Source organism: Dysidea avara, chromosome 10, assembly GCF_963678975.1.
Source record: "Dysidea avara chromosome 10, odDysAvar1.4, whole genome shotgun sequence".
Lineage (NCBI taxonomy): Eukaryota > Metazoa > Porifera > Demospongiae > Dictyoceratida > Dysideidae > Dysidea > Dysidea avara.
This window is the reverse complement of record NC_089281.1, coordinates 10,852,804-10,873,553: the sequence shown is the minus strand read 5'-3', so window position 1 is coordinate 10,873,553 and position 20,750 is coordinate 10,852,804. Positions and strand designations below refer to the sequence as shown.

General features: G+C 38.1%; 3 protein-coding genes across 3 annotated transcripts; 1 reads left to right on the top strand and 2 right to left on the bottom strand.

Moving 5' to 3' along the window:
* The first annotated feature begins 4,574 nt into the window (after positions 1-4,574).
* LOC136236120 (uncharacterized) lies at positions 4,575-6,552 on the top strand. The gene is made up of 2 exons (XM_066026218.1): positions 4,575-4,680; positions 4,733-6,552. The coding sequence occupies exon 2, from the start codon at positions 4,809-4,811 to the stop codon at positions 6,393-6,395; it is 1,587 nt and encodes a 528-aa protein (XP_065882290.1). The 5' UTR covers positions 4,575-4,680; positions 4,733-4,808; the 3' UTR covers positions 6,396-6,552.
* Positions 6,553-9,307: 2,755 nt separating this feature from the next.
* LOC136269280 (uncharacterized) lies at positions 9,308-10,321 on the bottom strand. The gene is made up of 3 exons (XM_066064810.1): positions 9,717-10,321; positions 9,565-9,642; positions 9,308-9,502 (listed from the first exon to the last, which is right to left on the bottom strand). Exons 1-3 carry the CDS (start codon positions 10,276-10,278, stop codon positions 9,489-9,491), a joined length of 654 nt encoding a protein of 217 aa, XP_065920882.1. The 5' UTR covers positions 10,279-10,321; the 3' UTR covers positions 9,308-9,488.
* Positions 10,322-18,313: 7,992 nt separating this feature from the next.
* On the bottom strand, positions 18,314-19,251 carry LOC136269413 (uncharacterized). Its single transcript, XM_066064970.1, has 3 exons — positions 18,736-19,251; positions 18,592-18,660; positions 18,314-18,540 (listed from the first exon to the last, which is right to left on the bottom strand). The coding sequence occupies exons 1-3, from the start codon at positions 19,109-19,111 to the stop codon at positions 18,491-18,493; spliced, it is 495 nt and encodes a 164-aa protein (XP_065921042.1). The 5' UTR covers positions 19,112-19,251; the 3' UTR covers positions 18,314-18,490.
* Between the last annotated feature and the right edge of the window lie 1,499 nt (positions 19,252-20,750).

Here is a 20,750-nt window from a genome sequence, read left to right as displayed (position 1 = left end):
AGAAGAGCAGTGTAGTAAGCTATGCATGTAGTTATAAATAAGGAGATATAGTTGGTGAGGGGCAGCTATTGTCATTGTTGGCTCATAATGACCTTTTTTCTGAAGTTGTGATTCAGAGTGGAACCCTCCTTGTACATGCCCCTATGGCCCCACTTTAACTCTTTGCCCTGGGCCCCTTAATTTCTCTGGGTGGCCCTGACCATTTCGTTCTATTTTTTCCACAGGGCTAGAGCAAAATGTGAATACTTTTTGGGGATAAAAACTTCGTAACTTTCCTTCCTATGTCTTTCTTCATGCCCATGACCTATTATTAAATACATATTGCAATGTTAACATTCGCTTTCAAGCTAATTTGCTTCTTTTAGGTTCGCTTTGCCATTGATCTTCTGACTTAGTTTCTGCAAGGGTAATCAACATGTTAATATGTGTCGATTCTATTCACATTAACATGTTCATTGGAAACCTTATCATTACCTAACCACAGTATATTAAGCTCATACCGGAGTAGCAATGTTGTTGTTACTTGACTTATTGTGATCACCTAACTGAAGCTATACTACTGCTACCCACAGCATGCTATACATTGCCTAAAGTGGGATATATCAAAGCTGTGTAATACAAAGTATACATTCAGTAGTAAGGAAACAATACATTAGTGTTTGATAACACTGATAGTATTAACTAACTACTAATGTACATGATAACTGACTTGATACTGAGTAATATCAAGCACCACCAGCACCTCTAAATATTATGTTAGGTATCCATATTTATAAAAAAGTAAACAAACTAGTGGAAAAAGTAATTCAAAAAAATTAAAACATGGGAATAGAGATCGCTGAAAAAAGTAAAGAAACAAGAGTCAAACAAGCCAGCATGTTAAATACACAGAAATTCTATTTGGACTCAAATAAACATTTCTACAGAAGCATTCTCAGTACTTATCTGCTCCTAATTTATAGGAGAAAATACTGTTTTTTTTCTTAGTTTCTATCATATCCATTGAGTCCAAATAGAAATCTCTGTGTTTTTAACATGCTGGCTTGTTTGACTCTTGTTTCTTTACTCTTTTCAGTGATCTCTATTCCCATGTTTTAATTTTCTTTACACTAGTATGTATTCCCTACTTAATATATAAGTTATGCACAAGCATACACAGAGAAGTAGAAAAGGTAGTTATGTAGGCTGAATTCTCTATAATTTTTATCCTCTATGATTTTCAGCTCATTCACTCTGTAAGATCAAGATACTCTACTACAACAGTCAAATACTCTAATAGAGCAGTCAGACAGATACCACTGAGTCAGACTGCATGCATTATTTGATTATTATTATTTACCTCAGTATAAAAGATAAACATACACATAAATCAAAAATAACAATTATATAATCTTAATTATAGATCTTTTGAATCAGGGACTTTGGCTAAGTTACAGGTCACAAGATTGTTCAGTCCATAATGAGAGAAAAAAGAAAATCGATACGAGGTCTTGGACAATGAGAGTGGTTGCAGATTAAAAGGGTGGTAATTTCTTGTCTTGTTAGACATAATACTCTTAATGCATAGTATATGTAAGTAAGTAAATAGATCAAAGATTATTTGGCCAGTCGCCAACAGAAGGAGGTGATTGTGAGAAATGAGGAGTCTGAATGGTATGATGTGATTAGTGGTATCCCTCAAGGGTCAGTTTTGGGACCTCTTCTCTTTGCTATCTACGTTAATGATTTACCCGAGACAGTTAAGAGTTTAATTTTCTTTTTGCTGATAACACTAAAACTGTTTCTATGTATCACGTGACTTGTGACTTAGATATTGTTCAACTTCAAACTGATGCTGACAACTTTTTTGAATGGTCAAAGACCTGCTTATTGATATTAACAACAAATGTAAAAGTATGAGAATTGGGATATCAAGTGTTACATCTTACAGTTACCTTATTGATGGTGAACCCCTTTGTAGTACCAGATCTAGGAGTTGTGATTTGCCAAAACCTCAAATTTCACCAGCATGTGCAGCTGTAGCAATCATATTCTGGGACTAATTAGTAAGTGCTTCTAACACCTTGATGTTGACTCCTTACCAGTTTTATATAAGACTCTCATTTGTCCTATTGAATATACAAATTCTGTATGGGGCCACATTATATCACAGATCAGAACATGTTAGGAAAAGTACAGAAGAGAGCCACCAGACTTGTACTTTCTTTGAGGTAATTGCCCTATGCTGAGCACTAATCACACCTCAGACTGGTAATCTCTGTACTATAGAAGGAAGCGAGGAGACATGATTTTAGTGTATCAGGTCTACTTAATGTTGATGCTTCATTCTTCTTCTCCCCAGCTACTTAACACATCTACAAGAAGTCACAATTAGAATATTATAAGGAGACTTTTAACAAGTTTGGAAGGGCCTACACAATTTCGAACAGAGTATACTGGAATAGTTTACATTGTTAATGCTGATTCATTAACCTCATTCAAGAATCTTTTAGATGAAGTAGGATTCACAGGCTGTGCCTTTTTCCAGAAATTAATACTAATACTAAAACGTACGTATCTCACAGACATTCTGGGATATGAGCATGATGCTGCATATATACTGTAGTGACTTGTATTAATTATGTAAGTAGGTTATAGTTAATAATTGTAATGTATTATCATGATGTAATGGCAAGTGATGAACTCATGGATGTTGCTTGTATAGTGTGTGATTTAGAACATTGATTTGTAATATTGATGTATGATTACACTCCAGCAGAGTACGACAGAAGAAGGATTCGAACACCTGCCACCAATACCAAGCTTATAGCCACTTACCAGATTTTCATATTGTAGTATTAAAGAGACTCCATCACACTATATGCAGTGTGCATGATGCTCCATTATAGCTACTTATAGGTGATATATTATAATTAAATGTAAATGGCAGTGGCCATGGCTATATCATGGATTAGAGGGTAAATCAGTTGAAATGCAGCTCAGAAATGTGTAGTACATTTCACTCAACATAACGACTGCCTGCTATCATGCTTTTTATAAACTGTGAATCAAGGCCTAATAGTTTAGGAAAGCACAGGAACTGAACCACTAGCTATATAGTCCCATAGATATAGCATTATGAACTTTGCTACTACTTGTCGTATCATTTTGCCCACTGTTCAATATAGTTTTACATCATTGTAATGCAGCCTATGTTTAGCGGAGATGTTGAATTATTTATTTATAAATGTGTAGCTATGATGATGTGAATGCTTGTGGACATACAATGTGGACCTTTTGCTGGGGCTACTGTAACCTTGACTGTAACAGTGGTCACATGATCTCAGTTTTAGTAGCTACACTTGGCAGTGTCTTGCCATAATAGTTAGACTTAATTAAGACTTTCCACATGTGTGCTGATGAGATGATGGTGTTCTCCTTTTATTGAAAAATAATCAGTTGCCACCATTGTGTGCTAGTTTGGCATGTGATGAACACATCATCAAGCTATATGTGCATATGCATGTAGGCCCAAACAAAGCTACACTCATCATGGTAACTACAGTGTATAGCTCTAGTTAATACAACAAGGCCACAGATGGACTATTAGCTCCCAATTGAGTGTCCAGATTTATAAGCATGCAGGTCTCCTTATTTTCAAGTGTTTACAGCCAAGTAATTCCTGTGTACTACTATTAAATGTATAATCTAGGAGTTGCTGCAGGAAAGTTTTGCTGGTTGTGGGCATAGGTAGCTAGCTATTATCAAGAGTAAAATGGAAAGGGATGAGGGAGAGATGGAGAGATGGAGAGTCTCCATTATTTTGATATACATATTACCACCAGAGAACAATACCATGAAACACCTATGGATAATCCCCATGAAAGTCATTTCATGGATATTTCATGGTAATATCCATGCCATGAAATACTCATGAAAACTGAGTGGAGATTTCATCAAGGCACTGACAAATTATTTCATGGTACAAGAAAATTTTCATGGTTGCAGTGCCCATGAATTGTCAAATTTTCATAGGTAGTGTCCATGAAAACTACATGAAATTTCATGGTTTACCTCATGGCATTTTCCTAGGCTGTTCTCTGGTAGTGTATAATATCTGTGCCCTGCATGGGGCTGAGGACTAATAGCTACAGAGTGAGTAGCTGACTACGTAATGACACTCATATAGGCTACAAGATCTAGAGCTAGTGTTCACACTATTAGCTAACGATAAACTCTATATAGCTACTATAGTACTAGCTTTTATGGTGGTAATTCTTCAGCAAGAATTTTGCTCCAATTTATAGCTATTTAGACTATTTTTCACTCCCGGGGGCCTTGCCTCCCGTCTTATTTTTTCATGACTCACTGCAGTAACACCTGTCACTATTGTCAGAGTCCACACACAAAGATAAAGCTACCAAACCACAAAGACCTATAGCTAACCGCAAGCCATTCAAAGAGCCGGAACGCCCCTGCATGATCCCCTTTGTCTGCTGTTTCCTAGCTACACGAGAAGCTACTATGTGTGAAATATGGACAAAAACGAAAATTATGGAGATCTCCAAAGTATACTATTGACTCTTCCAACAGAGTTGTTAGTCTATATATTCACGTTTTTACCGACTTCACGTGAACGTGTGAACTTACGGTACGTTTCAAGCAAACTTCGAACAGTGAGTGAAACACCATCATTGTGGAGTGAGTTTGTTTGGCCTTATTACCACTCCGGTGATGAAAGTTGTGTTAATAGTGTATTGAAGGTGTGTGGAGTAGCTATCAAGAAGTTATCTTTCCCTGATCACGTGACACCAGCAACACTTGTGAACATGACCAAATATTGCAGCAATGTTATAAGTTTGAGTATACCAACGACCAAGTTAGATCCTGAGCAAGTAGGACAAGTTGTACAACACTTGGGTTGTCTACAGAGGCTGGACATTCAATGGAACTTTGATATTAAACAATTGCTATTGCCGCTAACCAGTAGTTTTAAAGAGCTGACAGTCAGAGTTCAAATAATGAAAAGTGGAGACAATTATGAAAGAGAATCTATTGATTCATGGCTCCAGTATTGGATATCAGATGGATTTAGACCACAAAATATTAGTATTGTTACAGAGCATGCAAACGACTTCTTTTGGACCCCACTTTATGATAAACTGTTGGAGACATGGACAACGTCAAAGTTTCTACCTGGATGTAATGGTCAAATTAAATTTTACACCACCACAAAAGCTTCTCTTCATCTTTTCACTGTTGCACCACAGTTTCAGTTTGAGTTTGGTGAGTCAGCTTGTCTTCCTCATGTGAACGCCAGTCAATTTGGATTACTAGGATTAAAAAATGATTTATTAGTACTAACTAACTGTACTCGTTGTGGTGAGACTGTATATATGGCAAAGATAGACAACTATAAAACTTTCTTTTATGAAGATCAACTTGTTAATAGTAATATTGCTAACCTCAATTTTTTGACTGATTTTAATCTTTCATATGAAATTTCATTTAGTTCAGAACACTTGGAACAGCTAGCTATAATGTGTCCTAACCTACAGAGGCTAAACTTGTGTTGTGTTTGTTATTGTTTGAAGAGTTTACAAGGCCTACGTGCTATTGCTAGTCACTGTCACAGCCTACAAGGACTAAACTTGATGGACATACCAGTTACAGAGGTGGAGAACCATCTTCAATTGTGGGAAATACTGAGTGACATGCAGTTGACCCACTTAGCATTGGATTTGTGCCTATTTGTATCATTTGTAGATAAAGAAACACTAATACATTTGTACAAGAAATGTACATGCTTAGTGGCATTAGAATCTTCTGTACCAAACTGCCAACAGTGCTGGAATATTTTCACTGATAATAGTGTATCACTGTTCTCCTATTTTCCAATGCTCACACATTGTGTATTTAATGTTGATCGCCACTGTTGTGGAACTGGTCTTCAAAACATGATCGTCAGCTGCAACGAACTAAAATGCCTATATTATTTTGATCGTTTTGGTAGACTATCTCTGTCATTAGCACACAACAGTAATTTACAACAGTTATATATTAATGCTGGTCGTACTGATATCCCAGACAACTTCATGAGTTCATTGTCAGCTCATGGTGGACTGGTACATGTAGTGTTGTGTGTGAGATCAGTGACCAGTGAAGGCATTACTGTACTTGTAGTGAACTCTCCTAAGTTAATGACATTTCATGTAATTATATACCAACTACTTTGTGATAACATCGGGACAGGAGTCAATGTGAGTGAGTTTGAGTCTAAAATTAAAAAAGATTTTTCATATAGACCACTGTTCAAATTGGAAAGATGTAAAATAATACAAAGAGATCTTGCCACTAATATTGACCAGCAATACTATGAACACAGCACTGATTTGCTATCATTGTGGCAGTACTAAACAATTACAGCTGGCCAGGTATATATACGTAACAGAGTTATGTTTTGATTTAAAATATTTTTATAGCTATACTACTACACATTATTTTGTTAAATATTTTGTATCATTTCCTATTTCCTGTACATTGATACACAATGAAACATTTTATTGCAGTAAATATTATCATGTGTTTCTTGTATTCCAAAACATGTGATCAATATTACATGAACAAGACATGTGATCATTATGTTCTAGGAGATTTCATAGTTAAATAGTTCTTGGGAAACTGAGGAGTGTATTTCTTAGACTTGATATAAAAATTGCTACTATGAGTGAAGTTGACTAGGGGATCATGGTTATATTCTGTATTTAATTTGTTTCATGGATCAAGTTGTAGAGAGGCAAGAGGGCTTCATTAACAGCTAGGATGGATGATCAACAACAAGGATACTATAAATGAAATAGCACTTTACCATTGATGTCTGCATGTATCATAACAATTTTGAATGTGACCTCAAGTATTTCTGATATAACCATATCAGCCTTTTTATTTGCGTGTATGCTTAAAACATCTCCCATAGATGGTAACAACATACACATATCCACTGCTAAGTGGGTCAACTTCATGTCACTCAGTATTTCCCACAATTGAAGATGGTTCTCCACCTCTGTAAATAGTATGTTAATCAAGTTTAGTCCTTGTAGGTTGTGACCATTATAACAATCATGTCAGTTCTTCAGACTAGCTGGAAGTCACATAAGTGAATGTAGGGAAGCGGATCAAGGGAGTGCTGAGGTTTCAAGAAGTTGATCAAATAGTCAATTTGACTAACTAATGTTTAATTTTGTTTTTAAGCTTTTTTGCTATAAAATTATTTTCTGAACACATTAGCCTAAATAGGTTCCTGAAATGTTAAACATAATGTTAGCAAAATAGGCAAGAGTAATATGTCATGCTATATACATAAATGTTTACTTGTGAAAAGAGTTCATGAATAAAAGATCAAGGCACTCTAACACACTAGTCTGTGACTCTAATAGAGCAATCAGGTATTTGTAGGAAATTGTTTTAATCTGAATGTTTTATTAGAGTGTCTAAGGGTCTCAATGATCTAAAACAATTGCTTGGGAACTGGGGCATAAATATTGAACATAATTATGCCAGTCTGACGCTAAAATTTTGAGCACTGCAACATAGTAAATTTAAAAGCATAACAGGATGTTGCCTGATTAGCCACATGATTATTGTCACATGGTCCCATGGCTGACTATATATTTTGAGTACTGTACATACTAGCATTGGTCTATAACAAGATGCATCATGTCTCCAACTTTACGTTTAAATTTTGTCCCAGACCGGCAAGAAAGCACACCTCCTATTGCATTGTACACATTATTTCAACTAAGTTGAGACTACAGACTTCTGTTAACTGGTGCACATTTAAAATTTTTAAATATCTCAGTCGAGCATTAAAAGCAGACAGTCAGTAGAAATTAAAATTCTGTAATTGTGTGCCCTTGTATGCCTGGCTGTTTCATACTATATGGGTGTACACTCTAATAGTCGTTTCCTCATTATGTAATAGTATAAAGTTGGAAAGCAGTTACTTAAATTTACCTTTTTCCAGTGCCCAGTTGCTAAAGTGCAGCAACTGCTGTACCTATTATTGGTCATTAGTGAACTTACTTTCGATTTGTGCCAAAGAAATGGAATGGAATACTATGCTGGAAGTGCACGAGATCAGAGATACTCTAATAGAGCAGTCACCTAACTACTCTAATAGAACAATCAGTGGAAGTATGCAAGTAGGTTCTGCTGTGCAATTTATTCAATCTGTCTCCATTGACAGATGTATCATGAATCATGATGGTGGTTTCATAATAGGGATCACCCATGTTTTTTACACCAGCAATCCTTGCTTGTTTTATGGCCATTTTCAGTGATCTCATTCCCCTTTTAATTTTTATTCATCTAGTCTATGCATAATGTAGTGCATGATTCTACTGAAATGTTTTCATTAAAATTTTACTGATATGTCTACTTGTTATCTTAATGATAGTCATTACCATATAATATTATAGGAGTATCAAGTACACATGTACCACTGAAAATGTTCCTGATTTAATCTCAAAGCATTCAAATTTTCCTGTGGGAAATGCTCCCGGCACTCTAAAGTGCACCCTCACTTTAGAGTACTATTCTCTGCCCCTGAACTGGTAGCTAGCTATGTCCCACTAGAATCTCTATAGCAAGTGCACTCAGTCACTGGACATAACAAGAATCTTTAACAAGTGCTGTCCCAGATTATGTAACATATGTATCCTTCCTCTGTGATACATTAATTCAGTTCCATGTGCTGATCATTTCTACCTAGCTTGTTGTGTTGGGTGACTGTAAGTTGTACACAAGCACAAATTAACTTCAATGAACCTTTTTACTAATATAGTAAAGATGAAACAACTACAGTCATGTACAATACATGTCAATTTTTAAACTGTGCTACTACTCCTTCACTAGCAAGTTGCATGCCACTCTTGCATTATATATAATTCACAGGCCTTGAATTACGGGCTGTACTTATGTTATTTGTTATGAGTACACTTAAGTAGTGAGCATAGCCAGGATTTTCATCAGAGTATTTCTGACACAGTATGCCGACATGGAGCACATCCTCAAATAGAGCATACAACTCCAGCTAGGCTATACTCAAGATTTTTAAACTAACACAAATTATTCTATTTTAATATTAAAATTGACTACATGCTTTGTATTCAGTTACAAATCAGTAGCTATAATTATAAATATTTCATTGATGGTCATATTGTCCATACAACTCACAAATGGTAGCCATAATATTATATGCTGTCCATGCATATGTTCCACGTGAGCTTCTCCCAATCCCATTATACAAATAATGTAAACACAAGCAGAACTATGTGCACTGAAGTAATTATGTCATAAGCAATTTTACAATATGGCTAAACAAGATGTTACAAGGAAAATCAAAATATTTTACATGTGGAGGTCTGTGTACAAGGAGCTGGATAGAGTCAAAATACTGTTGGAGGGTGCAGGTCACATAATGAGTCCTTTCCTTAAAGATTCAGCCTTCATTAGCATTTGGTTTCTACAGTAATATATGAGGGCACACATGTATGCTGGTCAGAGCTATTTCATTTTCTGCCTAACCTTTAAACATTGCCATGTCCACTGGGGTCGTCTTTTCTTTTGTACCTCCAAAATGCAGCTGCTCAGCTGGTTTCGTTTCTACAGATGACACAAAAACGCCCTCGGTACATTCTAGAGATATGAAATTCTACTCTTTTAACTCAGTAACTCACCCTCAGACTGTACCACAATCTCAGTTAGCGAAGTGGACTCAAGGCATGGAAGGTCTCCAGTCGTTGGAGACGCGACGGTCGTTGGCTGGCCACTCAGTAACTCACCCTCAGACTGTACCACGATCTCAGTTAGCGAAGTGGACTCAAGGCATGGAAGGTCTCTAGTCGTTGGAGACGCGACGGTCGTTGGCTGGCCACTCAGTAACTCACCCTCAGACTGTACCACGATCTCAGTTAGCGAAGTGGAATGAGGATCTCCAGTCGTTGGAGGAGACGAGATGGTCGTTGGCTGGCCTATTTCATCTCTCCGTGTTTTCTTCCGAGTTTTCTGCCGAGCTATGGCCTGCTCTTCTCCGTCAGTCTCCTTCATGCTACTATCCTCAGAGGATGACGTGACGATGACAATCGAAGCAGGAGGGTCCTCGGAAAGGTCCTCGGGAAGGTCACCAGAACAGAGTGAAACTGCGTCTTCCGCGTCAGAACCAATAAAACAGCGCCAAAGCCGACGAGGCCATAGATTATGCAATTGCCAGAACCATCTCGATTGTCCTCCTTGAGCCATTTCTTCTTCTATCACCAACTGAGTCACCAACTAAGCTATGACTACGACAGGGCCATACAGCAGTTTTTAAAGGACAGCACCTCGGACCTTGCGCATGCGCAATGACAAGGGATTAAAAAATTGTTCTGACACCTTTGCTCCATGTAATGTCTACTTCTTCCAGTGGTGCCAGCCGGCTGGCAAACTGCAAAGTTCACTTCTCTCGTTCCTGGGACTGAAGACAGCAGCATGATAATATAATGTTTAATTTAAAAGATGTTAGTTACTGCATAAGTGATGACAACCATTTAATAATATTCCAATATTGTAGCATTGGGCAGAGTTTGCCCCAGAATGGTAGATTGCAAATAAAACCCTACCAATGCAGTGTGACAGGCAGAGTGTTACAGTAGCTAGCTAGGAATGTTCTACTTCTATTGTATATGTGCTACGGACATGAAACAATCAATCTGTATGTCACACAAATAACATGTTTCAAACTACAAGAGGGTATAACTGATTAATGATAAAGTCAAATCAGTTGATTCATGTATACTTTATCGTGCCCTTCATCATCAAATCATCATACAAAGCCTTGTACACTAAATGGGGACCATGGAGGGTATGGAAAATTGTCCTTATTATCAAGGAGTAGACATGTCCTTATTAGGAGATCCCTGATTATTGTTCCATCTGAGCTGCACCTAACCTGTTTGTTATTTCATATTCCATATTTGTAACATGTCATGTAGTTGTGTGTAGAGTACACAGGTGGAATATTCAAGTTGTCAACACTCCATTATGACCTCCACTGTAACCCGAGTATATAGCTCCTGGACCAGTATCTCCCTGCCATCTAGCTGTGATCCTTTACTACTCACTATCTCACTGATACTGTGTGACAGATCCATACTGCACAAATTCTTAATGGGACATGATGGGTTCTTGTAAGTGTCCTTTACCATAATATATCAGCTGAATGGAGTGTCAATGACAACCATTCAATGACACATCAAATTCCTTGTGAGATATACACTATATCTGATAATGAACATTAGCAAATTATAATTTAATGACAGTTATTATCATGTAATGTGTCTATACAAGGAAGGTCTGGGCAATGGTTAGTAAAGGTGACCAACCATTTAGTAATTGTAAATTTCCAAATTAACAATCACACTAATAGAATAATAGTGGGAAATATTAGTGAGAAAATCAGTCAAATTAGTATTTTAGGACACAGTAAGATTTTGAGTATAAAAGCTGGGAGACTATAGCTTTATATAATCAACTCTCAAATAGTATATATAGCTTGGATGACAGTAATCCCCTGATCCAGCCCAACACTAATTCACTTTACTAACAGCTTGTTGCCCCATGATAATAATGAAGCACAATAAACAGTGAAAGGGAGACACAACACTCCTCAGTAGTGACTCTATTATATACTTACACCGCTTCATTTCAGTTCAATTTTTGATTGTTCTCAAAACATCAGAACAGTGCAGTGATCCCAAACAATCAACATTGGTCACACGATTATTGATCACAGAATATCTCAGTCTGATGTAGCCACACAACCCAGACTCACAACAAAACAGATAGTACGTATAACATCACCATAACACACAACTGGTTCATGTGTCACATAATACATCAACAATGGGATTATACTGTCATAGACCAGAAGTGACAAAACATCACAGAATTACTGCTAATTCCCATGAGCTCCTTTTTCCAGACTACAGCAAATCATATACGTACATCCATTAGTAGCATATAGAAATATCACACCTGAAACTTTTGTTTGAATTGTCACCATATAAAGTGTGACACATGTTGCTATTTTAAAAACAACACTTTACTTAACAAACTACTACTATAATATGTGACACTTACAGTGTGACAAAGGATTGGTAGTTTGATGAGAAAACTTTACTGAACATTAATAGTATCAGAACTTTTTCAGATGGTCTGCACACCATATAAGGCTACACACATACATGGAATCATAACAATAAACATGTTACAGAAGTTAAATATTAAGATGGTGTAATAAGTTACACAACAACTCTAATAGAACATACACACATCAAGATCAGAGGAACATGACATGTATTACACTGTTGAAGATATGTTTACAGGAATGTGTTGTGTTTGTTGTAGTAATCATGTAGCTTTGATGTTTCTGTAAACAATTCTTTTTGTGAACTTTCACCAACACTAAACAAACACATGAAATGTCATTATCTTCTCACACACAACACTACATGTATCAGTCCACCATGAGCTGACAATGAACTCAGAACTTGTCTGGGATGTGATAATGAGGTATACAGTACAAATAACACATTTCCTGATGTTACAGCCTCTAAGTTATCACCAATGACATACGAAAGAAATACCTCAAGATAATTAGGCTTGTACAATTGGTATATGATCTGCTTGTTTCCTATTCATCATCTCCCATGTGCAGGTGGTAACAAATCCATTGCTATGTGAGTCAACTTCATGTCATTCAGTATTTCCCACAATTGAAGATGGTTCTCCACCTCTGTAACTGGTATGTCCATCAAGTTTAGTCCTTGTATATAGGTTGTGACAGTGACTAACAAATTCTTTAAAAACAATATATATCACTTTCAAATGTTGAGACGTGCAGTAACATGGTTTCCACTGACCAGTTCACCTCACAACTCTTAGAGTACAATATCTACCTTAACAATATTATTTTGTACTCCATTTGATTGTGTATACATGATCATAAAGATATTTAATAGTAACAAGTTTCCATATCAAAACACACTCATCTTGTGAATGAAAACTCTGTCTTTGACTGATTTGCTAAAGTCTATTGTACCCATGAAATTATTTCACCTTGATTATAGGATGAAAATGGTCACAGATTGTTGTAAGGCTACTCCAATTGGAATTATGTTTCTGGTCCACTACTCAAGTCTTTTCCTGAGATCGAGAATGTGAAATTAAAAAAAAAAAAAAACATGTTAACATTACCCCTAGCTAGCTCCCCATTGATTTATTTAAAAATTCAGACATATGTATTGGCTGCAACAAAATTTGTCATTTAAGGGTCACGATCATTTTGCAATTATTAGTGAAATATTAAAGAAATTTATCAGGTACCGATAGTGTGTAGATCAACTACTCTAATAAAACAGTCAGTAAACCATTAAAATACTCTAATTGAGCAGTCATTTCATTGCACTGAATGGACTAGAAATAATAATATATGCTAAGTGAGGTACTACTTCCTCACCATCAGGAGATATTTGTTTGCCAACCTCAAGCATGATCACTTGTGCCACATGATCATGGTCTTCGTTTGTTATTAAAAAACGTCGTGGTGATGGTACAAAAATCAATCCACAGTGGCAGAGGCTACAATATACTCATTGTGACCGATCCTTCTTCAGCTTGGTATCCTCAGAGTTCGTGTTAAACAAATGGTGAACACCTGAGCATCATTTTGATCACGTGATTGCATTGTAATTTAGACTAGGAGTCAATCCTCTCAGTAATGATTTTAGTGGAGCCCTGCATGTGAATAACACACTTATAACTATGTACACAGCAAAAATACAACACAGCTACTCACACACACACACACACACACACACACACACACACACACACACACACACACACACACACACACACACACACACACACACACACACACACACACACACACACACACACACACACACACACACACACACACACACACACACACACACACACACACACACACACACACACACACACACACACACACACACACACACACACACACACACACACACACACACACACACACACACACACACACACACACACACACACACACACACACACACACACACACACACACACACACACACACACACACACACACACACACACACACACACACACACACACACACACACACACACACACACACACACACACACACACACACACACACACACACACACACACACACACACACACACACACACACACACACACACACACACACACACACACACACACACACACACACACACACACACACACACACACACACACACACACACACACACACACACACACACACACACACACACACACACACACACACACACACACACACACACACACACACACACACACACACACACACACACACACACACACACACACACACACACACACACACACACACACACACACACACACACACACACACACACACACACACACACACACACACACACACACACACACACACACACACACACACACACACACACACACACACACACACACACACACACACACACACACACACACACACACACACACACACACACACACACACACACACACACACACACACACACACACACACACACACACACACACACACACACACACACACACACACACACACACACACACACACACACACACACACACACACACACACACACACACACACACACACACACACACACACACACACACACACACACACACACACACACACACACACACACACACACACACACACACACACACACACACACACACACACACACACACACACACACACACACACACACACACACACACACACACACACACACACACACACACACACACACACACACACACACACACACACACACACACACACACACACACACACACACACACACACACACACACACACACACACACACACACACACACACACACACACACACACACACACACACACACACACACACACACACACACACACACACACACACACACACACACACACACACACACACACACACACACACACACACACACACACACACACACACACACACACACACACACACACACACACACACACACACACACACACACACACACACACACACACACACACACACACACACACACACACACACACACACACACACACACACACACACACACACACACACACACACACACACACACACACACACACACACACACACACACACACACACACACACACACACACACACACACACACACACACACACACACACACACACACACACACACACACACACACACACACACACACACACACACACACACACACACACACACACACACACACACACACACACACACACACACACACACCATTTTTATGATGACATTGCATAAAACTAAGTAGTGGCCTCCACAACAGTTGATCTCCACATATAGCATACCCTTTGTGGAGGGTATACTATGTATGACAAAATAGACCAATGATAATTGAAACCAAAATTGGTAGCTAGCTGAAACCTGGGCCAATAAGACAAGTATAGGTAAGATTTGTCCTGCTAGGATCCTTTAGCAGATAAACAACCCCGAAGTAATAATCTCCAAGGAGGATAGCAATACACATCTTAGTTATTTAGACAAAGACCTCTGTAATTGGAATTCTGTTGGTAACCTGCAATTTGTTTGTCAAAGTTAAGTGGCTAGGTGTCTTACTGGGTACTGAAGACACCTGTGTGCATGCAGGTGCCCATGGAATAAAAACCTACATAGCTACGTACTTTGCAAATATTGAAGCATTCTCTGAATGTAATTGTCTAATTGAAATAATGACCAACATATCAGTACTCTTATAGTGAAGGATGCCCCAAATTGGAGAAAGACAACAAGACCACATGCCCTGAATGTAGCTAGAAAAGTTTTGTAGATGTCCCAGCTGAAGGAGTGAAAGATTTCAAGACTAATTTCTTCATCGGCTATCATGGATGACAGTATCCTGAAAAGTTGAAGGAGAGGAAGACGTCCATTGTGAAGCTTGTGTTGAAGATGATCCAGTAGTGACATTCTGTCCCAAGTGTGTGTTGTTCATGTTTCAATCATGTGACTATGTAGCTGAGACCACTCACCAACATGATGTCATCATACCACTAACTGATCTTTGTTCCAAACAACAAGACATCAAGGTGAGCCCAAAGAAACAAGTTGTCATGTGCAATTCAACTTTATGTCACACACAATTGAAGATGGTTCTCCACCTCTGTAACTAGTATGTTCATCAAGTTTAATCCTTGAAGGTTGTGACCATTATAACAATCATGTCAGTTCTTTAGACTGGAAGTCACAAATTAAAGGTAAACTTAGGTGGGGAAGGGGTACTAAGGTTTCAAGAAGTTGATCAACAGTCAAATATAGTTAATTGTTAATCATGTTGACCATAAGTTCAGTTTTGTTTTTAAGGTTTTTGCTAATTATTCCAAGCAAAATTGCCTATATAGGTTTAAGAATGTACATGTCATACTATATAAATCTTTGCTGGTGATAAAACATCTACAAACTCTAATACAACAGACAGTAACTCTAATAGAGCAGTCAGGTATTTGAGAATTGTGACTGGATTTTGAAAATACATTCCAAATTGCACATCAAGATAAACGGTTTAGAGAATTCAAGCCAGCATAACTCATCAAGCACGCGCATGGAATTTGCACAAAAGATGCATCTATCTATTACCTCTTTCAGACCAATTCCAGTACTTGTAGCTGCTTGTAGAGTTTTCCACCAAATAAGATAGAAAATCTGAGCAGTGGAGGTGTGGAGGGGTGGATAAGAAATAGAGTTCAAAATAGATGGAGTTCAAAATGGAGGCAGACCATGACTGGAGTCCAAACACGAGATTACAGGGTTGTGCTGACTTCTTAGTGGCTGATATGTAGCAAAATCAACAGAAAAAATGTCTGGCCAACATTAGTAGGCCATCCACCAGTAAACTACTGATTTTTTCCAGGCCAGGTCCTTCACAAGGCCAGAAACCGCCATTCGAGCTCTCCACACTACCCAGAAAAGACATCTGTTAAAACCAACCTCAAGTAGTTTGAGTAGTACCAAGCAAGGATCAAAACTAGTAGTACGATAGTGTAGCTATCCACTGGTGATGTTAGTTTGATTTGAGATTGGTTCAGTTTTGTAAAATCTGGTCACAATTGACATGAATGCTTTATTAGAAAATAGAAAAGCAGCCAAACTGAATATAGCAATGATACTTGTAATAATTCAACTTCTCAGTCATGACCAATTGAAGTAATGCGTATAGGAGATATACTTCCTTGGTCTGCATGAGGCTACAACTATCAATGAACAGCTCAAAATTTTAAGAACATGTATGCCAATGCTAGTAATACATGTAACTACCAACCTTCTCTATAGTCAGCCAAGAGCTCAGATTTGAAACAGACCATCTACTGGCTTGTTCTAAAACTTAATAACTCAGTCATGCAAGCATTGGCTTCTCATCACCCAACAATAATTTGGGTGAAGACAAGTCACTCAGTGCCTGTTGTGACCTAAAATATACACAGGCTATAAACTCAGTTACAAAACAAGACAGGTAACATCATATAATTGACTAAGTTGGTCTATGCACTGACAAAAATAGAATGACTTAGGATGAGCAAAAGACTTACTTCAATTGATGTGTCAATACATGCATGTATATTGACATTTGAATTAGCTATATATGGACACCTCTATGGTGTATATACTTGACTGCTCAGAGTACCTCAAACTTTCCACCAAGAGAGCCCATTTCCCCTCTCCATATCCTTCCCTGCAGGAATGAGTATCATGTATGCTATACATAAACAGTGAAAATCTTTTCATATAGGTGAGAGGTTTCCAGAAGCCTTTTGGAACCTATCCCTGCTTACTATGTTTTAGTTCTAAGAGGGTATTAATAATTGTAGTCTATCATAGGTACAGCTACATGGAATTTTAAATTTTTTACTGTTAGCTATGTTTTACTAGAATCTCTGTAGTAAGTGCACTCAAGTCATTGTGACGTGGGTGCACACATGTAGACTTCAGTTTCATGCCAAGAGAATATTACCAGATACCAGATCTGCCTGTGATATAACACTGTTGCAAAGAGCTGGGTAATATTTCATGCATATCTCTCCTGACTCCTCTCAATTCTGATTATGTACTAAGTCCCACATGAGTCTTCCCAATTTGCAAACATGAGTAGGATTATGCATATACTACTAAAGCAATTTTACATTTACAAACAGTTTACATGGAGGATATACATGCATGGTGATCATAAAATTAATATTGTACAAGTGAAGATCCACAACATTACACATTCCCGGTGTATTGTCAGTACAAAGAGACATCCAGCATTGTTGAGGGTGTATGGAGGTCATGAGTCCTTTCCTTCACTTAAAGATCCTTTGTTAGCATCTGGTGACTCTGAGGGCACACGTGCATGCAAAACTATGTTCAATTCATTCTCTACCTAACCTTTAGGAATTGGCATGTCCGCCTTGTCCGTTGTACCTCCAAAATGCTGTTGCTCAACTGGTTTCGTTTCTACAGACGACACAAAAATTCCCTCAGTAGCTAGCTACGTCACAGTTCTACTCCGCGGTCACGGTAATAACTCACCCTCAGGCCGTGCCACGATCTCATCAGTTGGCGGAGTGGGACCAGAGTCAGTCGCTGGCTGGCCTGTTTCATCTCTTCTCGGCTTTTGTGTTTTCTGAGCTGTGGCCTGCATCATGATGGTATCGGTAGCTACGCTGCTTGACTGCTCTTCTCCTTCAGTCTTCTTCATGCTACTATACTCAGTGGATGACGCGTTGACAGTCAGATAGTCCGAAGGAGGGAAGCCATGATCACCAGAACTACAATAAACGGTTTCGGTGCGTGGCAGCAGACAACAGCAATGCCAGAACCGCCAAGTTGAGAACCGCACACAGCACTGACAGCAGCAATGCCAGAACCGCGCCCAGCAGCAGCAGTACTGTTCTGCTTGATCCATTTCTTCTTTCTCTCTTCGTTATCACCAACTGGGTTGTGATCGCGACTGGGCCATCCAGCGGCTTATAAATTACAGAGTCTCAGCCTGTGCGCATGCGCAATGACTTGTTCCTTCCAGTGGTGCTAGCCTGCTGGCAAACTGCAAATCTGCAAAAGTCAATAATTATATATTCCTTTTAATTACTTCTTTTCACTTTTTATCCTGGGCATATTGTCAGTTCATCTAACCTGTTTGTTATTTCATATTCCATATTTGTAACATGATGTCATGTAGTTGTGTGTAGAGTACACAGGTGGAATATTCAAGTTGTCAACACTCCATTATGACCTCCATTGTAACCCATGTAGTTCCTGGACTAGTATCTCCCTGCCATCTAGCTGTGATCCTTTACTATTCACTATCTCACTGTACAACATTATCCACACATTCAAATAATTGAAGGGTCAGTGGAAAAAGGCAACCTATGTGCCATTTTAGATTTCCCATTTTCTAAAAATTAGAATAGCCATGTGGATAATGTTGTCACTGTGTAAACAATGAATTTAAAAGTTTTTTTGGCAGTCTCAAATCAATTTTTAACAAATATTACAATAATTCAATTACTGGGTATGTCCCGAAATTGTCACAGTGTTTAATGCCCACCATGTGGTCACCTAAATTTTGAAATGGCACTTGTCCCCATTTGCCACTGGCCCCTTCATATTCTCAATGGGACATGATGAGTTCTTGTAAGTGTCCTTTACCATAACATATCAGCTAATGACACATCAAATTCCTTGTGAGATATACACTATATCTGATAATGAACATCAGCAAATTATAATTTAATGACAGTTATTATCATGTAATGTGTCTATACAAGGAAGGTCTGGGTAAAGGTGACCAACCATTCAGTAATTGTAAATTATTTTCAAATTAACAATCACACTAATGGAGTAATAGTGAGAAATAGTACTAAGAAAATAGTATTTTAGGACACAGTAAGATTTTGGGAAAGAAATTAAGTTATGACTGAATAGTTTGTGTAAATTGGCAGGAAGGTCATCACATCAGACAAATTGGCTAGAATTGCCTAATATCACTGAGAGATCAGCAGGTATAAAAGTTGGGAGACTAGCTTCATATAATCAACTTTCAAATAGTGTAGCTTGGATGACAGTAATCCCCTGATCCATCCCAACACTAATATTTACTTTACTAACAGCTTGTTGTCCCATGACAGAAATCTAGCACAATAAACGATGAAAAGAAGACACAATACTCCTCAGTATAGTGACCCTATTATACTTACACGTCATTTTCACTTTGATTATTTTTGTAATAACGTTACATTCATCAGCCTCCTGTTCAGATTCCAATTAATGAATACTCAACAAGTTACATGCATGCGTGCCATAAAGAATGCTTACCATAATACATAATATATAGCACTTCCTCCCCTCTAAAAAAATTACAACATTTGAGAAATTACAACGATTGGGAGGGGGGTATAAGTAATCGAGAAAAAATTACAACAATCAAGATATAAATATAGCGAAAGGGGAAAATGTAACGTATGCATTAAAGTTCAGTTCATTTCTTCAATCAACCTTGCAGGTGGATGACGGTTTCTAGTTGGCCACAATGTCACTAACTCCTG